This window comes from Oncorhynchus mykiss, chromosome 7 (genome assembly GCF_057628025.1).
Source record: "Oncorhynchus mykiss isolate SJ-2025 chromosome 7, ASM5762802v1, whole genome shotgun sequence".
Classification (NCBI taxonomy): domain Eukaryota; kingdom Metazoa; phylum Chordata; class Actinopteri; order Salmoniformes; family Salmonidae; genus Oncorhynchus; species Oncorhynchus mykiss.
This window is the reverse complement of record NC_143028.1, coordinates 37,559,945-37,583,983: the sequence shown is the minus strand read 5'-3', so window position 1 is coordinate 37,583,983 and position 24,039 is coordinate 37,559,945. Positions and strand designations below refer to the sequence as shown.

The 24,039-nt window shown below is 54.3% G+C and overlaps 1 protein-coding gene across 6 annotated transcripts in view; it reads left to right on the top strand.

The window, feature by feature from the left end:
* Window positions 1-24,039, top strand: part of LOC110527806 (voltage-dependent calcium channel subunit alpha-2/delta-2) — a 325,465-nt gene that overhangs the window by 153,465 nt on the left and 147,961 nt on the right. For 3 of the 6 annotated variants that reach the window (XR_016497236.1, XM_036983281.2, XM_090240880.1), the window contains exon 5: window positions 3,837-3,881. The exons of the other annotated variants lie outside the window; for them this stretch is intronic. Coding sequence is in view for 2 of the 3 variants with exons in the window: in XM_036983281.2 (XP_036839176.1) it covers window positions 3,837-3,881 (45 nt within the window). In the remaining variant the exon portion in view is untranslated. The remainder of the gene's footprint in view (window positions 1-3,836; window positions 3,882-24,039) is intronic. 6 annotated transcript variants of the gene reach the window in all.

Below are 24,039 nucleotides of genomic sequence, written 5' to 3'. Positions count from 1 at the left end.
GGAAGCTATGTGCAGGGTCCGTGCCAGTATCACATGTCCAATAGGCAGGGATAGTGGAGCAGTTTGAGGTAGATATGTACCGTACATGTACCCAGGGGATTAGGAGAAAGTGCAAGATAAATAATAATAATAATAATAAACAGTATGGCAGCAGCAGCATAAATGCTGTGTGTGTGTGTGTGTGTGTGAGGATGTTAGTGTGTGTGTGTGTGTGTGTGTCTCATATGCTCTATGTTTTGTTATTATTTACTCTCATATGCTCTATGGATTGTTATTATTTACTCTCATATGCTCAATGGTTTGTTATTATTTACTCTCATATGCTCTATGGATTGTTATAATCCCTGTCTTGTTCTGTTGTTTGTACTTATTGTAGGGGATAGAAGGTAAAATATCCCCCCGTATGAGACTTCTCAGATGTAGAATTAGATATAAAATGAATTAATTGTCGTTTGTTCCAGTTATTGATAGTGGATAAGAGAAACAATAGAGGTCCATTCAGGGGGACATGTTCAGTCAGACAGACGGGCAGACCTACAGCAGTGGACATGGTGAGGAAACACACAAAGTCACATCGTAATCTAGAGCAAAGGGGACCGTTTCTATAGCAACAGTGGGCATCTAACCTGCCACTGCACTGCATTCGCTCGATTCTGAAATTGGGAGAGAAGGCTGGTTTCGAGGGGAGGGAGATGGGGAAAGATGAAGATAGGACAGGGAGGGCGGAGAGGAGGAGGAGAGATTAGGGAGAGGGTGGAGAAAAGAAGAAGATTGAGATAAGGGTGAGGAGGCGGGAGGGGCTGGGGATGATCACATGACCTTAGTGTTTGTATTCTGCTGGAAATGTGTTGGTCCACTCCAGCAAGATAGATTCCATTTACTGATACCATTTTGTTTTTGTGTGAATGCTGCGTGTGTGTGTGGGGGGAGTGTGTGTGTGTGGGGGGGGAGCGTGTGTGTGTGTGGGGGGGAGTGTGTGTGAATTTGTGCGCATGCGTGCTGGCGTGCCGTTCTCGACGAGAGCGCGCCGTGTGCCTGCGTCGGTGTGTGTGTTTACACTGGGAGAGAGTAATTGCTGGCAGTGTGCTTTATTAGATGTGTGTTTAACCCAGGCCCTGGGCCCTCAGAGACCGGGGACCAGCCACACCAGATGGCCATTCAGCCTAGGGGGATCTGACGGGTCACAGTGGCCTAGGGCGCGGGCGGGTCAGCGCGCGCGTGTGTAATGTACATTTCGCTGTATGAAGAGCCCACGAGTCTCTCGCTCTCGTTGTGAGATAATAGGACGTGAACCCAGTTACCCGGAGGAACAGTCTTAGCGCCGAGGGATAATCACCGAAACATACAACACAGGAAGTCATTGGAACATGTACAGCGAACGGTGGCACGTCGACGCACGAGCACAGAGGACCTCCCGTGCTTGTTACGATACAAGCACTCTACATGCTGTAGGGGACCTGTATAAACACAGATCCCACCGCCATCACTAGAGACACAACAACTCTGCTGGCTGCCTCCCTCCTGCCTCCCTGCCTGCTAGGCATGCTATTTTTAGCTCCGACTGCCCCCCCCCCCCCGCTCATATTTGCTTTCCACACCCACCACTCACATCTTTACTACTGTCTATTTATGCCTTCCTGTTTACATCCCTCAACTACCCTAGCTCCACCTCCTTCCCTCATCCTCTACTCCTTCTTCCCCTGCCCACCCACATCATGTATGTCTGCTGAGTAGAGAGAGGAGGCAGGGTCAGTGTGTTCTGGTACTGGAGGACAACAGGCCTCGACTTGGTTCCCCTGCTCTCTTCCTTCCCTGCTCCCCTGTCCGGAGGCCTCTGCCGCTCCCAAGGACAGGAGCGGTGTCCGGGCAAGGCCTGTCTCATGTTTAGTGTCAATAGGAGTTTGAGTCAGGCTGTGTGGCTTTCTGTCTGTGTGGGTTGTTTGGGACTGAGCTGAGCCGGTCTTAGTTGGCTGATGACTGACTCCCTGATTAGTGCTGGAGGTCAGCCTGGGCTCTGGTCATGGTCACATGTGGTCTGGAGTGTCTCAAAGAGAGAGAGGAAGAGAGAGAGAGAGTGGAAGAGAGAGAGAGATAGAGTGGGAGAGAGATAGTGGAAGAGAGGAAAAGAGAGGAAAAGAGAGAGAGTGGAAGAGAGAGAGAGTGGAAGAGAGAGAGATAGAGAGTGAAAGAGAGAGAGTGGAAGAGAGAGAGAGAGAGGAAGAGAGAGAGAGTAGAAGAGAGAGATTGGAAGAGAGAGAGAGAGTGGAAGAGAGAGAGAGAGAAAGTGGAAGAGAGAGAAAGTGGAATAGAGAGAGAGTGGAAGAGAGAGAGAGTGGAAGAGAGAGAGAGTGGTTGAGAGGGAGAGTGGTTGAGAGAGAGAGTGGAAGAGAGAGAGAGTATTTGAGAGAGAGAGTGGAAGAGAGAGAGAGTGGAAGAGAGAGAGAGTGAAAGAGAGAGTGGAAGAGAGAGATAGAGTTGAAGAGAGAGTGGTTGAGAGAGAGAGTGGAAGAGAGAGAGAGTGGAAGAGAGAGATAGAGAGTGGAAGAGAGAGTGGTTGAGAGAGAAAGTGGAAGAGAGAGAGAGTGGAAGAGACAGAGAGTGGAAGAGAGTGAAAGTGGAATAGAGAGAGAGTGGAAGAGAGAGAGTGGAATAGAGAGAGAGTGGAAGAGAGAGAGAGGGGAAGAGAGAGAGAGTGGAAGAGAGAGAGAGTGGAAGAGAGAGAGAGGGGAAGAGACAGAGAGTTAAAGAGAGAGAGAGAGTGAGAGAGTGTGGGTGACTGCAAGAGGAAAAGACAGTGGTAGAGAGAAAGAGAAGGAGTGAGAGAGCAGTGGGCGGTTGTGGGCATGTGTGTGTGTGTGGAGGGCTCTCTCAGCCAGAGTAGGACCAGAGCTCCTCCACCGGGGGAGAGCCAGAGCTGGACAAGAGCTCCTCCACAGGGGGAAAGCCAGAGCTGGACAAGAGCTCCTCCACAGGTGGAGAGCCAGAGCTGGACAAGAGCTCCTCCACAGGGGGAGAGCCAGAGCAGGACCAGAGCTCCTCCACAGGGGGAGAGCCAGAGCTGGACAAGAGCTCTTCCACAGGGGGAGAGCCAGAGCAGGACAAGAGCTCCTCCACAGGGGGAGAGCCAGAGCTGGACAAGAGCTCTTCCACAGGGGGAGAGCCAGTCACCCCCGCGCCCTTGAGTGCGCATCCTCACCCAGGCTCCCTCCGAAATGGTAATGAGGCGGGCCCCACAGACGGAAGCCGCACCACGCCGCACACAGCCCTGGCATGCCCGCACCATGTGGTGGGGCTGGGCTCGGGGGGGGGGTTGGTGCATACAGGGAGTGTGCTGCCATGAACTTGGCTTCCGTCCTGTTCTCTCGCTCTCTCTTTTCTTTCTCCTCTGAGATGAGAGAGCTGCCGTTTACCACGAACTCGACAGACAATAGGCAGTGGATAAGAGCGCTAGGGAACAATGCTAGCACATTCCACTCATATCCCAATATAGCACTCTATACTCATCCTAAATCCAGCTACCAACCACTGCACCATAGTAAGGCATGCCGTGCATACAACCCCGTATTTCCCATTGCGTCACAGCACTACTAGATAGCATCCCGGCTGCGTTAGAACACAGCGTGTCTCAGAGATCTGCCACATTCAACAGCCCCATCTCTCATCGCACTACCTCCCCGGTGTCCTGTGATGCTGATTATATTCTCATGCTGTCTAGTGTGTCTGAATATAACCTTGACATCTCCATACAGCGTACACCGGCGGAAGAGCCTCGAGGACATAGTCACTGCTATATCTTCTCTCATCACCTCTCTCTCCACCTTTCTTTTCCGCCGCAGGAGAGCGACATGGAGTACTATGATTCGAAAGCGGAATCAGACTATGTGAGTACAGCGGTATGTCCTCCCAAGTCCTGCCCGTCCTGCTCCCCTGTACGTCTTGTTGTCACCCTGGTCACAGGCACGCGGGCTGTCTGTGTGTGTTAGTGCGCTTCTGAGACTCCTGTGACTGTTGAGTGTTGAGTGTTACGGGGCTGGAACCAGCACCATGCATGTGACCAAGCTCCCACTAAATGTCCTACCAAGAGATTCGGTCAAACCCTGGAGTATGCCTACCCAATCCCAAACCCCGAAGTACCTACCCTGCCTGTCCCGAACTATGCCTAAACCTCACCTGTCAAACCCCGAAGTACCTACCCTGACTGTCCCGAACTATGCCTAAACCTCACCTGTCAAACCCCGAAGTACCTACCCTGCCTGTCCCGAACTATGCCTAAACCTCACCTGTCAAACCCCGAAGTACCTACCCTGCCTGTCCCGAACTATGCCTAAACCTCACCTGTCAAACCCCGAAGTACCTACCCTGCCTGTCCCGAACTATGCCTAAACCTCACCTGTCAAACCCCGAAGTACCTACCCTGACTGTCCCGAACTATGCCTAAACCTCACCTGTCAAACCCCGAAGTACCTACCCTGACTGTCCCGAACTATGCCTAAACCTCACCTGTCAAACCTTGAAGTACCCTCACCCCAACTGTCGAGTACCTCGTACCTAACCTCAACTTTCCGAACCCTGGTGAATTTAAATGACTAACTCAAACGGAAGTACCTAACCTCAACTTTCCGAACCCTGGTGAATTTAAATGACTAACTCAAACGGAAGTACCTAACCCTTATCGTTTACGGAGTAATTTAACCCCACATGTCTACTGTGCATGTGACAGTGACTGCAGCTCCTACTCTCCTCCCAAGAGATTGAGTCAAACTCTGGACTTCAGCACCACTCCTTGTGTTTTACCTCGTCCAATGACACAATGCAGGGCCAAGGAACACCCAGCCACAAATCAATGTAGGCTCCCAGTACCAATTCATAAGTAGCTATACAGTAACTACCAGAGACAGACAGATTTCATGTTTGTCTTGTCACCGTTAATACCAGTCAACTACAGACCACCCCCCCCCCCCCCCCCCCAGTCACGGTCAGTCAATAGTCCTTCCGGGTTGGTGTTCAGGTCACACGCCGCTTTGTGCAACTGTACCAGGCCACCTGATTGATTAGCTATCAGAACCAAATCCAAGATCCAAGAATTCTCTAGGTCACCCAAGCACAAAGGAAAGAAGGAGAGAGAGAGAGAGAGAGAGAGAGAGAGAGAGAGAGATGGAGAGGCGGATAGAGAACGAGATGGAGAGATGGAGAGGGATGGAGGAGAGAGCGATGAAGGAGAGAGAGAAAGAGGTGGAGAGAGATTGAGGAGAGAGAAGGAGATTGAGGAGAGAGAGAGAGTTGAAGAGAGAGAAAGATATGGAGAGAGAGGGAGGAGAGAGATGAAGGAGAGAGAGAAAGAGATGGAGAGATATGAAGGAGAGGGAGAAAGAGATGAAGAGAGGCGGAAGAGAGAGAGAGAGAGTTGGAGGAGAGAGAAAGTGAGAGACATGAAGGAGAGAGAGAAAGAGATGAAGAGAGGCCGAGGAGAGAGAGAGAGAGAGAGAGAGAGAGAGAGAGAGAGAGAGAGAGGAGAGAGAGAGATGGAGATAGAGAGAAATGTGGGGACAGACAGACAGAGGAGCTAGCTATGCTATAAATCACGGCATGATTTTCTCGGTGTTCAAGGCGGCCCTCGTGATTAATGACACAGCACTTTAGGGCCTGTCAGCACGTCTAATTGGAGGACATCGGTCATCATTAACATGGTCGCTGCTGAGGCCGAGCCCTTGACACACCCCATGACCCTTGCCTCGCCACCTCAAGCTTATCCCAGCACACTGCTAGAGGTCATCCTGAGGTAAACCCCCACGCCAGCCTGGCTAGTTAAAAACAGATTCTAATGTCCGCCTTTGGTTCCTTGAAAAAAAACAACATTATGTCCAGAGACCTGTTCGAACTTTCCATGGTGGTTGAGCTGCCCACTGCTTCTTCCCTCTATCCCTTCCTCTCACCCACTGCTTCCCTCCCTCTATCCCGTCCTCTATCCCTCCCTCTATCCGTTCCTCTATCCCCTCCTCTCACCCACTGCTTCCCTCCTCTATCCCTTCCTCTCACCCACTGCTTCCCTCCTCTATCCCTTCCTCTCACCCACTGCTTCCCTCCTCTATCCCTTCCTCTCACCCACTGCTTCCTCCCTGTATCCCTTCCTCTCACCCACTGCCTCCTCCCTCTATACCTTCCTCTATCCCTTCCTCTCACCCACTGCTTCCCTCCTCCATCCCTTCCTCTCACCCACTGCTTCCTCCCTCTATCCCTTCCTGTCACCCACTGCTTCCCTCCTCTATCCCTTCCTCTCACCCACTGCTTCCTCCCTCTATCCCTTCCTCTCACCCACTGCTGCCCTCCTCTATCCCTTCCTCTCACCCACTGCTTCCTCCCTCTATCCCTTCCTCTATCCCTTCCTCTCACCCACTGCTTCCCTCCTCTATCCCTTCCTCTCACCCACTGCTTCTTCCCTCTATCCCTTCCTCTCACCCATTGCTTCCTCCCTCTATCCCTTCCTCTCACCCACTGCTTCCTCCCTCTATCCCTTCCTCTCACCCACTGCTTCCCTCCTCTATCCCTTCCTCTCACCCACTGCTTCTTCCCTCTATCCCTTCCTCTCACCCACTGCTTCCCTCCCTCTATCCCGTCCTCTCACCCACTGCTTCTTCCCTCTATCCCTTCCTATCACCCACTGCTTCTTCCCTCTATCCCTTCCTCTCACCCACTGCTTCCCTCCTCTATCCATTCCTCTCACCCACTGCTTCCCTCCTCTATCCCTTCCTCTCACCCACTGCTTCTTCGCTCTGTCCCTTCCTCTATCCCTCCCTCTATCCCTTCCTCTATCCCTTCCTCTATCCCTTCCTCTCACCCACTGCTTCCTCCCTCTATCCCTTCCGCCCACCCACTGCTTACCTCCTCTATCCCTTCCTCTCACCCACTGCTTCTTCCCTCTATCCCTTCCTCTCACCCACTGCTTCTTCCCTCTATCCCTTCCTCTCACCCACTGCTTCTTCCCTCTATCCCTTCCTCACACCCACTGCTTCCCTCCTCTATCCCTTCCTCTCACCCACTTCTTCCTCCCTCTATCCCTTCCTCTATCCCTTCCTCTATCCCTTCCTCTCACCCACTGCTTCCCTCCCCCTATCCCTTCCTCTCACCCACTTCTTCCCTCCTCTATCCCTTCCTCTCACCCACTGCTTCCTTCCTCTATCCCTCCCTCTATCCCTTCCTCTATCCCTTCCTCTGACCCACTGCTTCCCTCCCTCTATCCCTTCCTCTCACCCACTTCTTCCCTCCTCTATCCCTTCCTCTCACCCACTGCTTCCCTCCTCTATCCCTTCCTCTCACCCACTGCTTCTTCCCTCTATCCCTTCCTCTATCCCTTCCTCTATCCCTTCCTCTCACCCACTGCTTCCTCCCTCTATCCCTTCCTGTCACCCACTGCTTCCCTCCTCTATCCCTTCCTCTCACCCACTGCTTCCTCCCTCTATCCCTTCCTCTCACCCACTGCTGCCCTCCTCTATCCCTTCCTCTCACCCACTGCTTCCTCCCTCTATCCCTTCCTCTATCCCTTCCTCTCACCCACTGCTTCCCTCCTCTATCCCTTCCTCTCACCCACTGCTTCTTCCCTCTATCCCTTCCTCTCACCCATTGCTTCCTCCCTCTATCCCTTCCTCTCACCCACTGCTTCCTCCCTCTATCCCTTCCTCTCACCCACTGCTTCCCTCCTCTATCCCTTCCTCTCACCCACTGCTTCTTCCCTCTATCCCTTCCTCTCACCCACTGCTTCTTCACTCTATCCCTTCCTATCACCCACTGCTTCTTCCCTCTATCCCTTCCTCTATCCCTTCCTCTCACCCACTGCTTCCCTCCTCTATCCATTCCTCTCACCCACTGCTTCCCTCCTCTATCCCTTCCTCTCACCCACTGCTTCTTCGCTCTGTCCCTTCCTCTATCCCTCCCTCTATCCCTTCCTCTATCCCTTCCTCTATCCCTTCCTCTCACCCACTGCTTCCTCCCTCTATCCCTTCCGCCCACCCACTGCTTACCTCCTCTATCCCTTCCTCTCACCCACTGCTTCTTCCCTCTATCCCTTCCTCTCACCCACTGCTTCTTCCCTCTATCCCTTCCTCTCACCCACTGCTTCTTCCCTCTATCCCTTCCTCACACCCACTGCTTCCCTCCTCTATCCCTTCCTCTCACCCACTTCTTCCTCCCTCTATCCCTTCCTCTATCCCTTCCTCTATCCCTTCCTCTCACCCACTGCTTCCCTCCCCCTATCCCTTCCTCTCACCCACTTCTTCCCTCCTCTATCCCTTCCTCTCACCCACTGCTTCCTTCCTCTATCCCTCCCTCTATCCCTTCCTCTATCCCTTCCTCTGACCCACTGCTTCCCTCCCTCTATCCCTTCCTCTCACCCACTTCTTCCCTCCTCTATCCCTTCCTCTCACCCACTGCTTCCCTCCTCTATCCCTTCCTCTCACCCACTGCTTCTTCCCTCTATCCCTTCCTCTATCCCTTCCTCTATCCCTTCCTCTCACCCACTGCTTCCTCCCTCTATCCCTTCCTGTCACCCACTGCTTCCCTCCTCTATCCCTTCCTCTCACCCACTGCTTCCTCCCTCTATCCCTTCCTCTCACCCACTGCTGCCCTCCTCTATCCCTTCCTCTCACCCACTGCTTCCTCCCTCTATCCCTTCCTCTATCCCTTCCTCTCACCCACTGCTTCCCTCCTCTATCCCTTCCTCTCACCCACTGCTTCTTCCCTCTATCCCTTCCTCTCACCCATTGCTTCCTCCCTCTATCCCTTCCTCTCACCCACTGCTTCCTCCCTCTATCCCTTCCTCTCACCCACTGCTTCCCTCCTCTATCCCTTCCTCTCACCCACTGCTTCTTCCCTCTATCCCTTCCTCTCACCCACTGCTTCTTCACTCTATCCCTTCCTATCACCCACTGCTTCTTCCCTCTATCCCTTCCTCTATCCCTTCCTCTCACCCACTGCTTCCCTCCTCTATCCATTCCTCTCACCCACTGCTTCCCTCCTCTATCCCTTCCTCTCACCCACTGCTTCTTCGCTCTGTCCCTTCCTCTATCCCTCCCTCTATCCCTTCCTCTATCCCTTCCTCTATCCCTTCCTCTCACCCACTGCTTCCTCCCTCTATCCCTTCCGCCCACCCACTGCTTACCTCCTCTATCCCTTCCTCTCACCCACTGCTTCTTCCCTCTATCCCTTCCTCTCACCCACTGCTTCTTCCCTCTATCCCTTCCTCTCACCCACTGCTTCTTCCCTCTATCCCTTCCTCACACCCACTGCTTCCCTCCTCTATCCCTTCCTCTCACCCACTTCTTCCTCCCTCTATCCCTTCCTCTATCCCTTCCTCTATCCCTTCCTCTCACCCACTGCTTCCCTCCTCCTATCCCTTCCTCTCACCCACTTCTTCCCTCCTCTATCCCTTCCTCTCACCCACTGCTTCCTTCCTCTATCCCTCCCTCTATCCCTTCCTCTATCCCTTCCTCTGACCCACTGCTTCCCTCCCTCTATCCCTTCCTCTCACCCACTTCTTCCCTCCTCTATCCCTTCCTCTCACCAACTGCTTCCCTCCTCTATCCCTTCCTCTCACCCACTGCTTCTTCCCTCTATCCCTTCCTCTATCCCTTCCTATATCCCTTCCTCTCACCCACTGCTTCCTCCCTCTATCCCTTCCTCTATAACTCCCTCTCTCCCTTCCTCTATCCCTTCCTCTCACCCACTGCTTCCCTCCTCTATCCCTTCCTCTCACCCACTGCTTCCTCCCTCTATACCTTCCTCTATCCCTTCATCTCACCCACTGCTTCCTTCCTCTATACCTTCCTCTCACCCACTGCTTCCTCCCTCTATCCCTTCCTCTCACCCACTGCTTCCTCCCTCTATCCCTTCCTCTCACCCACTGCTTCCTGCCTCTATCCCTTCCTCTCACCCACTTCTTTTCCCTCTATCCCTTCCTCTCACCCACTGCTTCCTCCCTCTATCCCTTCCTCTCACCCACTGCTTCTTCCCTCTATCTCTTCCTCTCACCCACTGCTTCTTCCCTCTATCCCTTCCTCTCACCCACTGCTTCTTCCCTCTATCCCTTCATCTCACCCACTGCTTCCCTCCTCTATCCCTTCCTCTCACCCCCTGCTTCCTCCCTCTACCCCTTCCTCTATCCCTTCCTCTCACCCACTGCTTCCCTCCTCTATCCCTTCCTCTCACCCACTGCTTCCCTCCTCTATCCCTTCCTCTATCCCTTCCTCTCTCCCACTGCTTCCCTCCTCTATCCCTTCTTCTCACCCACTGCTTCCCTTCCTCTATCCCTTCCTCTCACCCACTGCTTCCGTCCTCTATCCCTTCCTCTCACCAACTGCTTCCTCCCTCTATCCCTTCCTCTCACCCACTTCTTCCTCCCTCTATCCCTTCCACTCACCCACTGCTTCCTCCCTCTATCCCTTCCTCTCACTCACTGCTTCCTCCCTCTATCCCTTCCTCTCACCCACTTCTTCCTCCCTCTATCCCTTCCTCTCACCCACTGCTTCCTCCCTCTATCCCTTCCTCTCACCCACTGCTTCTTCCCTCTATCTCTTCCTCTCACCCTCTACTTCTTCCCTCTATCCCTTCCTCTCACCCACTGCTTCTTCCCTCTATCCCTTCATCTCACCCACTGCTTCCCTCCTCTATCCCTTCCTCTCACCCACTGCTTCCCTCCTCTATCCCTTCCTCTATCCCTTCGTCTCACCCACTGCTTCCCTCCTCTATCTCTTCCTCTCACCCACTGCTTCCCTTCCTCTATCCCTTCCTCTCACCCACTGCTTCCCTCCTCTATCCCTTCCTCTCACCAACTGCTTCCTCCCTCTAACCCTTCCTCTATCCCTTCCTCCCACCCACTGCTTCCCTCCTCTATCCCTCCTCTATCCCTCCCTCTATCCCTTCCTCTATCCTTTCCTCTCACCCACTGCTTCCCTCCCTCTATCCCTTCCTCTCACCCACTGCTTCCCTTCCTCTATCCCTTCCTCTCACCTACTGCTTCCCTCGTCTATCCCTTCCTCTCACCCACTGCTTCCTCCCTCTATCCCTTCCTCTATCCCTTCCTCTCACCCACTGCTTCCTCCCTCTATCCCTTCCTCTATCCCTCCCTCTATCCCTTCCTCTATCCCTTCCTCTCACCCACTGCTTCCCTCCCTCTATCCCTTCCTCTCACCCACTGCTTCCTCCCTCTATACCTTCCTCTATCCCTTCCTCTCACCACTGCGTCCCTCCTCTATCCCTTCCTCTCACCCACTGCTTCTTCCCTCTATCCCTTCCTCTATCCCTCCCTCTATTCCTTCCTCTATCTCTTCCTCTATCCCTTCCTCTAGCCCTTCCTCTCACCCTCTGCTTCCTCCCTCTATCCCCTCCTCTATCCCTCCCTCTATCCCTTCCTCTATCCCTTCCTCTCACCTACTGCTTCCCTCCTCTATCCCTTCCTTTATCCCTCCCTCTATCCCTTCCTCTATCCCTTCCTCTCACCCACTGCTTCCCTCCTCTATCCCTTCCTCTCACCCACTGCTTCCCTCCTCTATCCCTTCCTCTCACCCTCTGCTTCCCTCCTCTATCCCTTCCTCTATCCCTTCCTCTCACCCACTGCTTCCTTCCTCTATCCCTTCCTCTCACCCACTGCTTCCCTCCTCTATCCCTTCCTCTCACCCACTGCTTCTTCCCTCTATCCCTTCCTCTCACCCACTGCTTCTTCCCTCTATCCCTTCCTCTCACCCACTGCTTCTTCCCTCTATCCCTTCCTCACTCCCACTGCTTCCCTCCTCTATCCCTTCCTCTCACCCACTGCTTCCTCCCTCTATCCCTTCCTCTACCCCTTCCTCTCACCCACTGCTTCCCTCCTCTATCCCTTCCTCTCACTCACTGCTTCCTCCCTCTATCCCTACCTCTATCCCTTCCTCTCACCCACTGCTTCCTTCCTCTATCCCTCCCTCTATCCCTTCCTCTATCCCTTCCTCTCACCCACTGCTTCCCTCCTCTATCCCTTCCTCTATCCCTTCGTCTCACCCACTGCTTCCCTCCTCTATCTCTTCCTCTCACCCACTGCTTCCCTTCCTCTATCCCTTCCTCTCACCCACTGCTTCCCTCCTCTATCCCTTCCTCTAACCAACTGCTTCCTCCCTCTATCCCTTCCTCTATCCCTTCCTCTCACCCACTGCTTCCCTCCTCTATCCCTTCCTCTATCCCTCCCTCTATCCCTTCCTCTATCCTTTCCTCTCACCCACTGCTTCCCTCCCTCTATCCCTTCCTCTCACCCACTGCTTCCCTTCCTCTATCCCTTCCTCTCACCTACTGCTTCCCTCCTCTATCCCTTCCTCTCACCCACTGCTTCCTCCCTCTATCCCTTCCTCTATCCCTTCCTCTCACCACTGCGTCCCTCCTCTATCCCTTCCTCTCACGCACTGCTTCCTCCCTCTATCCCTTCCTCTATCCCTCCCTCTATCCCTTCCTCTATCCCTTCCTCTCACCCACTGCTTCCTCCCTCTATACCTTCCTCTATCCCTTCCTCTCACCACTGCTTCCCTCCTCTATCCCTTCCTCTCACCCACTGCTTCTTCCCTCTATCCCTTCCTCTATCCCTCCCTCTATTCCTTCCTCTATCCCTCCCTCTATCCCTTCCTCTATCCCTTCCTCTCACCCACTGCTTCCCTCCCTCTATCCCTTCCTCTCACCCACTGCTTCCTCCCTCTATACCTTCCTCTATCCCTTCCTCTCACCACTGCTTCCCTCCTCTATCCCTTCCTCTCACCCACTTCTTCCTCCCTCTATCCCTTCCTCTCACCCACTGCTTCCTCCCTCTATCCCTTCCTCTCACCCACTGCTTCCTCCCTCTATCCCTTCCTCTCACCCACTTCTTCCTCCCTCTATCCCTTCCTCTCACCATCTGCTTCCTCCCTCTATCCCTTCCTCTCACCCACTGCTTCTTCCCTCTATCTCTTCCTCTCACCCTCTACTTCTTCCCTCTATCCCTTCCTCTCACCCACTGCTTCTTCCCTCTATCCCTTCATCTCACCCACTGCTTCCCTCCTCTATCCCTTCCTCTCACCCACTGCTTCCCTCCTCTATCCCTTCCTCTATCCCTTCGTCTCACCCACTGCTTCCCTCCTCTATCTCTTCCTCTCACCCACTGCTTCCCTTCCTCTATCCCTTCCTCTCACCCACTGCTTCCCTCCTCTATCCCTTCCTCTCACCAACTGCTTCCTCCCTCTAACCCTTCCTCTATCCCTTCCTCCCACCCACTGCTTCCCTCCTCTATCCCTCCTCTATCCCTCCCTCTATCCCTTCCTCTATCCTTTCCTCTCACCCACTGCTTCCCTCCCTCTATCCCTTCCTCTCACCCACTGCTTCCCTTCCTCTATCCCTTCCTCTCACCTACTGCTTCCCTCGTCTATCCCTTCCTCTCACCCACTGCTTCCTCCCTTTATCCCTTCCTCTATCCCTTCCTCTCACCCACTGCTTCCTCCCTCTATCCCTTCCTCTATCCCTCCCTCTATCCCTTCCTCTATCCCTTCCTCTCACCCACTGCTTCCCTCCCTCTATCCCTTCCTCTCACCCACTGCTTCCTCCCTCTATACCTTCCTCTATCCCTTCCTCTCACCACTGCGTCCCTCCTCTATCCCTTCCTCTCACCCACTGCTTCTTCCCTCTATCCCTTCCTCTATCCCTCCCTCTATTCCTTCCTCTATCTCTTCCTCTATCCCTTCCTCTAGCCCTTCCTCTCACCCTCTGCTTCCTCCCTCTATCCCCTCCTCTATCCCTCCCTCTATCCCTTCCTCTATCCCTTCCTCTCACCTACTGCTTCCCTCCTCTATCCCTTCCTTTATCCCTCCCTCTATCCCTTCCTCTATCCCTTCCTCTCACCCACTGCTTCCCTCCTCTATCCCTTCCTCTCACCCACTGCTTCCCTCCTCTATCCCTTCCTCTCACCCTCTGCTTCCCTCCTCTATCCCTTCCTCTATCCCTTCCTCTCACCCACTGCTTCCTTCCTCTATCCCTTCCTCTCACCCACTGCTTCCCTCCTCTATCCCTTCCTCTCACCCACTGCTTCTTCCCTCTATCCCTTCCTCTCACCCACTGCTTCTTCCCTCTATCCCTTCCTCTCACCCACTGCTTCTTCCCTCTATCCCTTCCTCACTCCCACTGCTTCCCTCCTCTATCCCTTCCTCTCACCCACTGCTTCCTCCCTCTATCCCTTCCTCTACCCCTTCCTCTCACCCACTGCTTCCCTCCTCTATCCCTTCCTCTCACTCACTGCTTCCTCCCTCTATCCCTACCTCTATCCCTTCCTCTCACCCACTGCTTCCTTCCTCTATCCCTCCCTCTATCCCTTCCTCTATCCCTTCCTCTCACCCACTGCTTCCCTCCTCTATCCCTTCCTCTATCCCTTCGTCTCACCCACTACTTCCCTCCTCTATCTCTTCCTCTCACCCACTGCTTCCCTTCCTCTATCCCTTCCTCTCACCCACTGCTTCCCTCCTCTATCCCTTCCTCTAACCAACTGCTTCCTCCCTCTAACCCTTCCTCTATCCCTTCCTCTCACCCACTGCTTCCCTCCTCTATCCCTTCCTCTATCCCTCCCTCTATCCCTTCCTCTATCCTTTCCTCTCACCCACTGCTTCCCTCCCGCTATCCCTTCCTCTCACCCACTGCTTCCCTTCCTCTATCCCTTCCTCTCACCTACTGCTTCCCTCCTCTATCCCTTCCTCTCACCCACTGCTTCCTCCCTCTATCCCTTCCTCTATCCCTTCCTCTCACCACTGCGTCCCTCCTCTATCCCTTCCTCTCACGCACTGCTTCCTCCCTCTATCCCTTCCTCTATCCCTCCCTCTATCCCTTCCTCTATCCCTTCCTCTCACCCACTGCTTCCTTCCCTCCCTCTATCCCTTCCTCTCACCCACTGCTTCCTCCCTCTATACCTTCCTCTATGCCTTCCTCTCACCACTGCTTCCCTCCTCTATCCCTTCCTCTCACCCACTGCTTCTTCCCTCTATCCCTTCCTCTATCCCTCCCTCTATTCCTTCCTCTATCCCTTCCTCTATCCCTTCCTCTCACCCACTGCTTCCTCCCTCTATCCCTTCCTCTATCCCTTCCTCTCACCCACTGCTTCCCTCCCTCTATCCCTTCCTCTCACCCACTGCTTCCTCCCTCTATACCTTCCTCTATCCCTTCCTCTCACCACTGCGTCCCTCCTCTATCCCTTCCTCTCACCCACTGCTTCTTCCCTCTATCCCTTCCTCTATCCCTCCCTCTATTCCTTCCTCTATCTCTTCCTCTATCCCTTCCTCTAGCCCTTCCTCTCACCCTCTGCTTCCTCCCTCTATCCCCTCCTCTATCCCTCCCTCTATCCCTTCCTCTATCCCTTCCTCTCACCTACTGCTTCCCTCCTCTATCCCTTCCTTTATCCCTCCCTCTATCCCTTCCTCTATACCTTCCTCTCACCCACTGCTTCCCTCCTCTATCCCTTCCTCTCACCCACTGCTTCCCTCCTCTATCCCTTCCTCTCACCCTCTGCTTCCCTCCTCTATCCCTTCCTCTATCCCTTCCTCTCACCCACTGCTTCCTTCCTCTATCCCTTCCTCTCACCCACTGCTTCCCTCCTCTATCCCTTCCTCTCACCCACTGCTTCTTCCCTCTATCCCTTCCTCTCACCCACTGCTTCTTCCCTCTATCCCTTCCTCTCACCCACTGCTTCTTCCCTCTATCCCTTCCTCACTCCCACTGCTTCCCTCCTCTATCCCTTCCTCTCACCCACTGCTTCCTCCCTCTATCCCTTCCTCTACCCCTTCCTCTCACCCACTGCTTCCCTCCTCTATCCCTTCCTCTCACTCACTGCTTCCTCCCTCTATCCCTACCTCTATCCCTTCCTCTCACCCACTGCTTCCTTCCTCTATCCCTCCCTCTATCCCTTCCTCTATCCCTTCCTCTCACCCACTGCTTCCCTCCTCTATCCCTTCCTCTATCCCTTCGTCTCACCCACTACTTCCCTCCTCTATCTCTTCCTCTCACCCACTGCTTCCCTTCCTCTATCCCTTCCTCTCACCCACTGCTTCCCTCCTCTATCCCTTCCTCTAACCAACTGCTTCCTCCCTCTATCCCTTCCTCTATCCCTTCCTCTCACCCACTGCTTCCCTCCTCTATCCCTTCCTCTATCCCTCCCTCTATCCCTTCCTCTATCCTTTCCTCTCACCCACTGCTTCCCTCCCTCTATCCCTTCCTCTCACCCACTGCTTCCCTTCCTCTATCCCTTCCTCTCACCTACTGCTTCCCTCCTCTATCCCTTCCTCTCACCCACTGCTTCCTCCCTCTATCCCTTCCTCTATCCCTTCCTCTCACCACTGCGTCCCTCCTCTATCCCTTCCTCTCACGCACTGCTTCCTCCCTCTATCCCTTCCTCTATCCCTCCCTCTATCCCTTCCTCTATCCCTTCCTCTCACCCACTGCTTCCCTCCCTCTATCCCTTCCTCTCACCCACTGCTTCCTCCCTCTATACCTTCCTCTATCCCTTCCTCTCACCACTGCTTCCCTCCTCTATCCCTTCCTCTCACCCACTGCTTCCCTCCCTCTATCCCTTCCTCTCACCCACTGCTTCCTCCCTCTATACCTTCCTCTATCCCTTCCTCTCACCACTGCTTCCCTCCTCTATCCCTTCCTCTCACCCACTGCTTCTTCCCTCTATCCCTTCCTCTATCCCTCCCTCTATTCCTTCCTCTATCCCTTCCTCTATCCCTTCCTCTATCCCTTCCTCTCACCCTCTGCTTCCTCCCTCTATCCCCTCCTCTATCCCTCCCTCTATCCCTTCCTCTATCCCTTCCTCTCACCCACTGCTTCCCTCCTCTATCCCTTCCTCTATCCCTCCCTCTATCCCTTCCTCTATCCCTTCCTCTCACCCACTGCTTCCCTCCTCTATCCCTTCCTCTCACCCACTGCTTCCCTCCTCTATCCCTTCCTCTCACCCACTGCTTCCCTCCTCTATCCCTTCCTCTCACCAACTGCTTCCTCCCTCTATCCCTTCCTCTATCCCTTCCTCTCACCCACTGCTTTCCTCCTCTATCCCTTCCTCTATCCCTCCCTCTATCCCTTCCTCTATCCTTTCCTCTCACTATCTACATCCCTCCCTCTATCCCTTCCTCTCACCCACTGCTTCCCTTCCTCTATCCCTTCCTCTCACCCACTGCTTCCCTCCTCTATCCCTTCCTCTCACCCACTGCTTTCCTCCTCTATCCCTTCCTCTATCCCTCCCTCTATCCCTTCCTCTATCCTTTCCTCTCACTATCTACTTCCCTCCCTCTATCCCTTCCTCTCACCCACTGCTTCCCTTCCTCTATCCCTTCCTCTCACCCACTGCTTCCCTCCTCTATCCCTTCCTCTATCCCCCCCTCTATCCCTTCCTCTATCCCTTCCTCTCACCCACTGCTTCCCTCCCTCTATCCCTTCCTCTCACCCACTGCTTCCTCCCTCTATACCTTCCTCTATCCCTTCCTCTCACCCACTGCTTCCCTGCTCTATCCCTTCCTCTCACCCACTGCTTCTTCCCTCTATTCCTTCCTCTATCCCTCCCTATATCCCTTCCTCTATCCCTTCCTCTCACCCACTGCTTCCTCCCTCTATCCATTCCTCTATCCCTCCCTCTATCCCTTCCTCTATCCCTTCCTCTCACCCACTGCTTCCCTCCTCTATCCCTTCCTCTATCCCTCCCACTATCCCTTCCTCTATCCCTTCCTCTCACCCACTGCTTCCCTCCTCTATCCCTTCCTCTCACCCACTGCTTCCCTCCTCTATCCCTTCCTCTCACCCTCTGCTTCCCTCCTCTATCCCTTCCTCTATCCCTTCCTCTCACCCACTGCTTCCTTCCTCTATCCCTTCCTCTCTCCCACTGCTTCCCTCCTCTTTCCCTTCCTCTCACCCACTGCTTCTTCCCTCTATCCCTTCCTCTCACCCACTGCTTCTTCCCTCTATCCCTTCCTCTCACCCACTGCTTCTTCCCTCTATCCCTTCCTCACACCCAATGCTTCCCTCCTCTATCCCTTCCTCTCACCCACTGCTTCCTCCCTCTATCCCTTCCTCTATCCCTTCCTCTCACCACTGCGTCCCTCCTCTATCCCTTCCTCTCACGCACTGCTTCCTCCCTCTATCCCTTCCTCTATCCCTCCCTCTATCCCTTCCTCTATCCCTTCCTCTCACCCACTGCTTCCCTCCCTCTATCCCTTCCTCTCACCCACTGCTTCCTCCCTCTATACCTTCCTCTATCCCTTCCTCTCACCACTGCTTCCCTCCTCTATCCCTTCCTCTCACCCACTGCTTCCCTCCCTCTATCCCTTCCTCTCACCCACTGCTTCCTCCCTCTATACCTTCCTCTATCCCTTCCTCTCACCACTGCTTCCCTCCTCTTTCCCTTCCTCTCACCCACTGCTTCTTCCCTCTATCCCTTCCTCTATCCCTCCCTCTATTCCTTCCTCTATCCCTTCCTCTATCCCTTCCTCTATCCCTTCCTCTCACCCTCTGCTTCCTCCCTCTATCCCCTCCTCTATCCCTCCCTCTATCCCTTCCTCTATCCCTTCCTCTCACCCACTGCTTCCCTCCTCTATCCCTTCCTCTATCCCTCCCTCTATCCCTTCCTCTATCCCTTCCTCTCACCCACTGCTTCCCTCCTCTATCCCTTCCTCTCACCCACTGCTTCCCTCCTCTATCCCTTCCTCTCACCCACTGCTTCCCTCCTCTATCCCTTCCTCTCACCAACTGCTTCCTCCCTCTATCCCTTCCTCTATCCCTTCCTCTCACCCACTGCTTTCCTCCTCTATCCCTTCCTCTATCCCTCCCTCTATCCCTTCCTCTATCCTTTCCTCTCACTATCTACTTCCCTCCCTCTATCCCTTCCTCTCACCCACTGCTTCCCTTCCTCTATCCCTTCCTCTCACCCACTGCTTCCCTCCTCTATCCCTTCCTCTCACCCACTGCTTTCCTCCTCTATCCCTTCCTCTATCCCTCCCTCTATCCCTTCCTCTATCCTTTCCTCTCACTATCTACTTCCCTCCCTCTATCCCTTCCTCTCACCCACTGCTTCCCTTCCTCTATCCCTTCCTCTCACCCACTGCTTCCCTCCTCTATCCCTTCCTCTATCCCCCCCTCTATCCCTTCCTCTATCCCTTCCTCTCACCCACTGCTTCCCTCCCTCTATCCCTTCCTCTCACCCACTGCTTCCTCCCTCTATACCTTCCTCTATCCCTTCCTCTCACCCACTGCTTCCCTGCTCTATCCCTTCCTCTCACCCACTGCTTCTTCCCTCTATTCCTTCCTCTATCCCTCCCTATATCCCTTCCTCTATCCCTTCCTCTCACCCACTGCTTCCTCCCTCTATCCATTCCTCTATCCCTCCCTCTATCCCTTCCTCTATCCCTTCCTCTCACCCACTGCTTCCCTCCTCTATCCCTTCCTCTATCCCTCCCACTATCCCTTCCTCTATCCCTTCCTCTCACCCACTGCTTCCCTCCTCTATCCCTTCCTCTCACCCACTGCTTCCCTCCTCTATCCCTTCCTCTCACCCTCTGCTTCCCTCCTCTATCCCTTCCTCTATCCCTTCCTCTCACCCACCGCTTCCTTCCTCTATCCCTTCCTCTCTCCCACTGCTTCCCTCCTCTTTCCCTTCCTCTCACCTACTGCTTCTTCCCTCTATCCCTTCCTCTCACCCACTGCTTCTTCCCTCTATCCCTTCCTCTCACCCACTGCTTCTTCCCTCTATCCCTTCCTCACACCCAATGCTTCCCTCCTCTATCCCTTCCTCTCACCCACTGCTTCCTCCCTCTATCCCTTCCTCTATCCCTTCCTCTCACCCACTGCTTCCCTCCTCTATCCCTTCCTCTCACCCACTGCTTCCTCCCTCTATCCCTTCCTCTATCCCTTCCTCTCACCCACTGCTTCCTTCCTCTATCCCTCCCTCTATCCCTTCCTCTCACCCACTGCTTCACTCCTCTATCCCTTCCTCTCACCCACTGCTTCCCTCATCTATCCCTTCCTCTCACCCACTGCTTCTTAGCTCTATCCCTTCCTCTATCCCTCCCTCTATCCCTTCCTCTATCCCTTCCTCTATCCCTTCCTCTCACCCACTGCTTCCTCCCTCTATCCCTTCCGCTCACCCACTGCTTACCTCCTCTATCCCTTCCTCTCACCCACTGCTTCTTCCCTCTATCCCTTCCTCTATCCCTTCCTCTCACCCACTGCTTCTTCCCTCTATCCCTTCCTCTCACCCACCGCTTCTTCCCTCTATCCCTTCCTCACACCCACTGCTTCCCTCCTCTATCCCTTCCTCTCACCCACTGCTTCCCTCCTCTATCCCTTCCTCTCACCCACTGCTTCTTCGCTCTGTCCCTTCCTCTATCCCTCCCTCTATCCCTTCCTCTATCCCTTCCTCTATCCCTTCCTCTCACCCACTGCTTCCTCCCTCTATCCCTTCCGCCCACCCACTGCTTACCTCCTCTATCCCTTCCTCTCACCCACTGCTTCTTCCCTCTATCCCTTCCTCTCACTCACTGCTTCTTCCCTCTATCCCTTCCTCTCACCCACTGCTTCTTCCCTCTATCCCTTCCTCACACCCACTGCTTCCCTCCTCTATCCCTTCCTCTCACCCACTTCTTCCTCCCTCTATCCCTTCCTCTATCCCTTCCTCTATCCCTTCCTCTCACCCACTGCTTCCCTCCCCCTATCCCTTCCTCTCACCCACTTCTTCCCTCCTCTATCCCTTCCTCTCACCCACTGCTTCCTTCCTCTATCCCTCCCTCTATCCCTTCCTCTATCCCTTCCTCTGACCCACTGCTTCCCTCCCTCTATCCCTTCCTCTCACCCACTTCTTCCCTCCTCTATCCCTTCCTCTCACCCACTGCTTCCCTCCTCTATCCCTTCCTCTCACCCACTGCTTCTTCCCTCTATCCCTTCCTCTCTCCCTTCCTCTATCCCTTCCTCTCACCCACTGCTTCCCTCCTCTATCCCTTCCTCTCACCCACTGCTTCCTCCCTCTATACCTTCCTCTATCCCTTCATCTCACCCACTGCTTCCTTCCTCTATACCTTCCTCTCACCCACTGCTTCCTCCCTCTATCCCTTCCTCTCACCCACTGCTTCCTCCCTCTATCCCTTCCTCTCACCCACTGCTTCCTGCCTCTATCCCTTCCTCTCACCCACTTCTTTTCCCTCTATCCCTTCCTCTCACCCACTGCTTCCTCCCTCTATCCCTTCCTCTCACCCACTGCTTCTTCCCTCTATCTCTTCCTCTCACCCACTGCTTCTTCCCTCTATCCCTTCCTCTCACCCACTGCTTCTTCCCTCTATCCCTTCATCTCACCCACTGCTTCCCTCCTCTATCCCTTCCTCTCACCCCCTGCTTCCTCCCTCTACCCCTTCCTCTATCCCTTCCTCTCACCCACTGCTTCCCTCCTCTATCCCTTCCTCTCACCCACTGCTTCCCTCCTCTATCCCTTCCTCTATCCCTTCCTCTCTCCCACTGCTTCCCTCCTCTATCCCTTCTTCTCACCCACTGCTTCCCTTCCTCTATCCCTTCCTCTCACCCACTGCTTCCCTCCTCTAACCCTTCCTCTCACCAACTGCTTCCTCCCTCTATCCCTTCCTCTCACCCACTTCTTCCTCCCTCTATCCCTTCCTCTCACCCACTGCTTCCTCCCTCTATCCCTTCCTCTCACCCACTGCTTCCTCCCTCTATCCCTTCCTCTCACCCACTTCTTCCTCCCTCTATCCCTTCCTCTCACCCACTGCTTCCTCCCTCTATCCCTTCCTCTCACCCACTGCTTCTTCCCTCTATCGCTTCCTCTCACCCTCTACTTCTTCCCTCTATCCCTTCCTCTCACCCACTGCTTCTTCCCTCTATCCCTTCATCTCACCCACTGCTTCCCTCCTCTATCCCTTCCTCTCACCCACTGCTTCCCTCCTCTATCCCTTCCTCTATCCCTTCGTCTCACCCACTGCTTCCCTCCTCTATCTCTTCCTCTCACCCACTGCTTCCCTTCCTCTATCCCTTCCTCTCACCCACTGCTTCCCTCCTCTATCCCTTCCTCTCACCAACTGCTTCCTCCCTCTAACCCTTCCTCTATCCCTTCCTCCCACCCACTGCTTCCCTCCTCTATCCCTCCTCTATCCCTCCCTCTATCCCTTCCTCTATCCTTTCCTCTCACCCACTGCTTCCCTCCCTCTATCCCTTCCTCTCACCCACTGCTTCCCTTCCTCTATCCCTTCCTCTCACCTACTGCTTCCCTCGTCTATCCCTTCCTCTCACCCACTGCTTCCTCCCTCTATCCCTTCCTCTATCCCTTCCTCTCACCCACTGCTTCCTCCCTCTATCCCTTCCTCTATCCCTCCCTCTATCCCTTCCTCTATCCCTTCCTCTCACCCACTGCTTCCCTCCCTCTATCCCTTCCTCTCACCCACTGCTTCCTCCCTCTATACCTTCCTCTATCCCTTCCTCTCACCACTGCGTCCCTCCTCTATCCCTTCCTCTCACCCACTGCTTCTTCCCTCTATCCCTTCCTCTATCCCTCCCTCTATTCCTTCCTCTATCTCTTCCTCTATCCCTTCCTCTAGCCCTTCCTCTCACCCTCTGCTTCCTCCCTCTATCCCCTCCTCTATCCCTCCCTCTATCCCTTGCTCTATCCCTTCCTCTCACCTACTGCTTCCCTCCTCTATCCCTTCCTTTATCCCTCCCTCTATCCCTTCCTCTATCCCTTCCTCTCACCCACTGCTTCCCTCCTCTATCCCTTCCTCTCACCCACTGCTTCCCTCCTCTATCCCTTCCTCTCACCCTCTGCTTCCCTCCTCTATCCCTTCCTCTATCCCTTCCTCTCACCCACTGCTTCCTTCCTCTATCCCTTCCTCTCACCCACTGCTTCCCTCCTCTATCCCTTCCTCTCACCCACTGCTTCTTCCCTCTATCCCTTCCTCTCACCCACTGCTTCTTCCCTCTATCCCTTCCTCTCACCCACTGCTTCTTCCCTCTATCCCTTCCTCACTCCCACTGCTTCCCTCCTCTATCCCTTCCTCTCACCCACTGCTTCCTCCCTCTATCCCTTCCTCTACCCCTTCCTCTCACCCACTGCTTCCCTCCTCTATCCCTTCCTCTCACTCACTGCTTCCTCCCTCTATCCCTACCTCTATCCCTTCTTCTCACTCACTGCTTCCTCCCTCTATCCCTTCCTCTATCCCTTCCTCTCACCCACTGCTTCCTTCCTCTATCCCTTCGTCTCACCCACTGCTTCCCTCCTCTATCTCTTCCTCTCACCCACTGCTTCCCTTCCTCTATCCCTTCCTCTCACCCACTGCTTCCCTCCTCTATCCCTTCCTCTAACCAACTGCTTCCTCCCTCTATCCCTTCCTCAGGTACTCCTTCACCCGTGCTCTACTCCTGTAGCAGTGCTCTACTCCTGTCCTCGTTCTCTACTCCTGTACCCGTGCTCTACTCTTGTACCCGTGCTCTAATCCTGGCCTCGTCCTTTACTCCTGTACCTGTGCTCTACTCCTGTACCCGTGCTCTACTCCTGTACCCGTGCTTTTCTCCTGTACTTTTGCTCTACTCCTGTACCCGTGCTCTTCTCCTGTACCCGTGCTCTACTCCTGTACCCGTGCTCTACTCCTTTACTCCTTCTCTACTCCTGTACCCGTGCTCTGCTCTTGTACCCGTGCTCTTCTCCTGTAGCCGTGCTCTACTCCTGTCCTCGTGCTCTACTCCTGTCCTCGTGCTCTACTCCTGTTCCTGTGCTCTACTCCTGAGCCCTTGCCCTATTCCTGTAGCAGTGCTCTACTCCTGACGTCGTGCTCTACTCCTGTACCCGTGGTCTACTCCTGTACCCGTGCTCTACTCCTGTAGCCGTGCTCTACTCCTGTACCCGTGCTCTTCTCCTGTACCCGTGCTCTACTCCTGTACCCGTGCTCTACTCCTGTACCCGTGCTCTACCCCTGTACTCGTGCTCTACTCCTGTAGCCGTGCTCTACTCCTGTACCCGTGCTCTACTCCTTTCCTCTTGCTCTACTC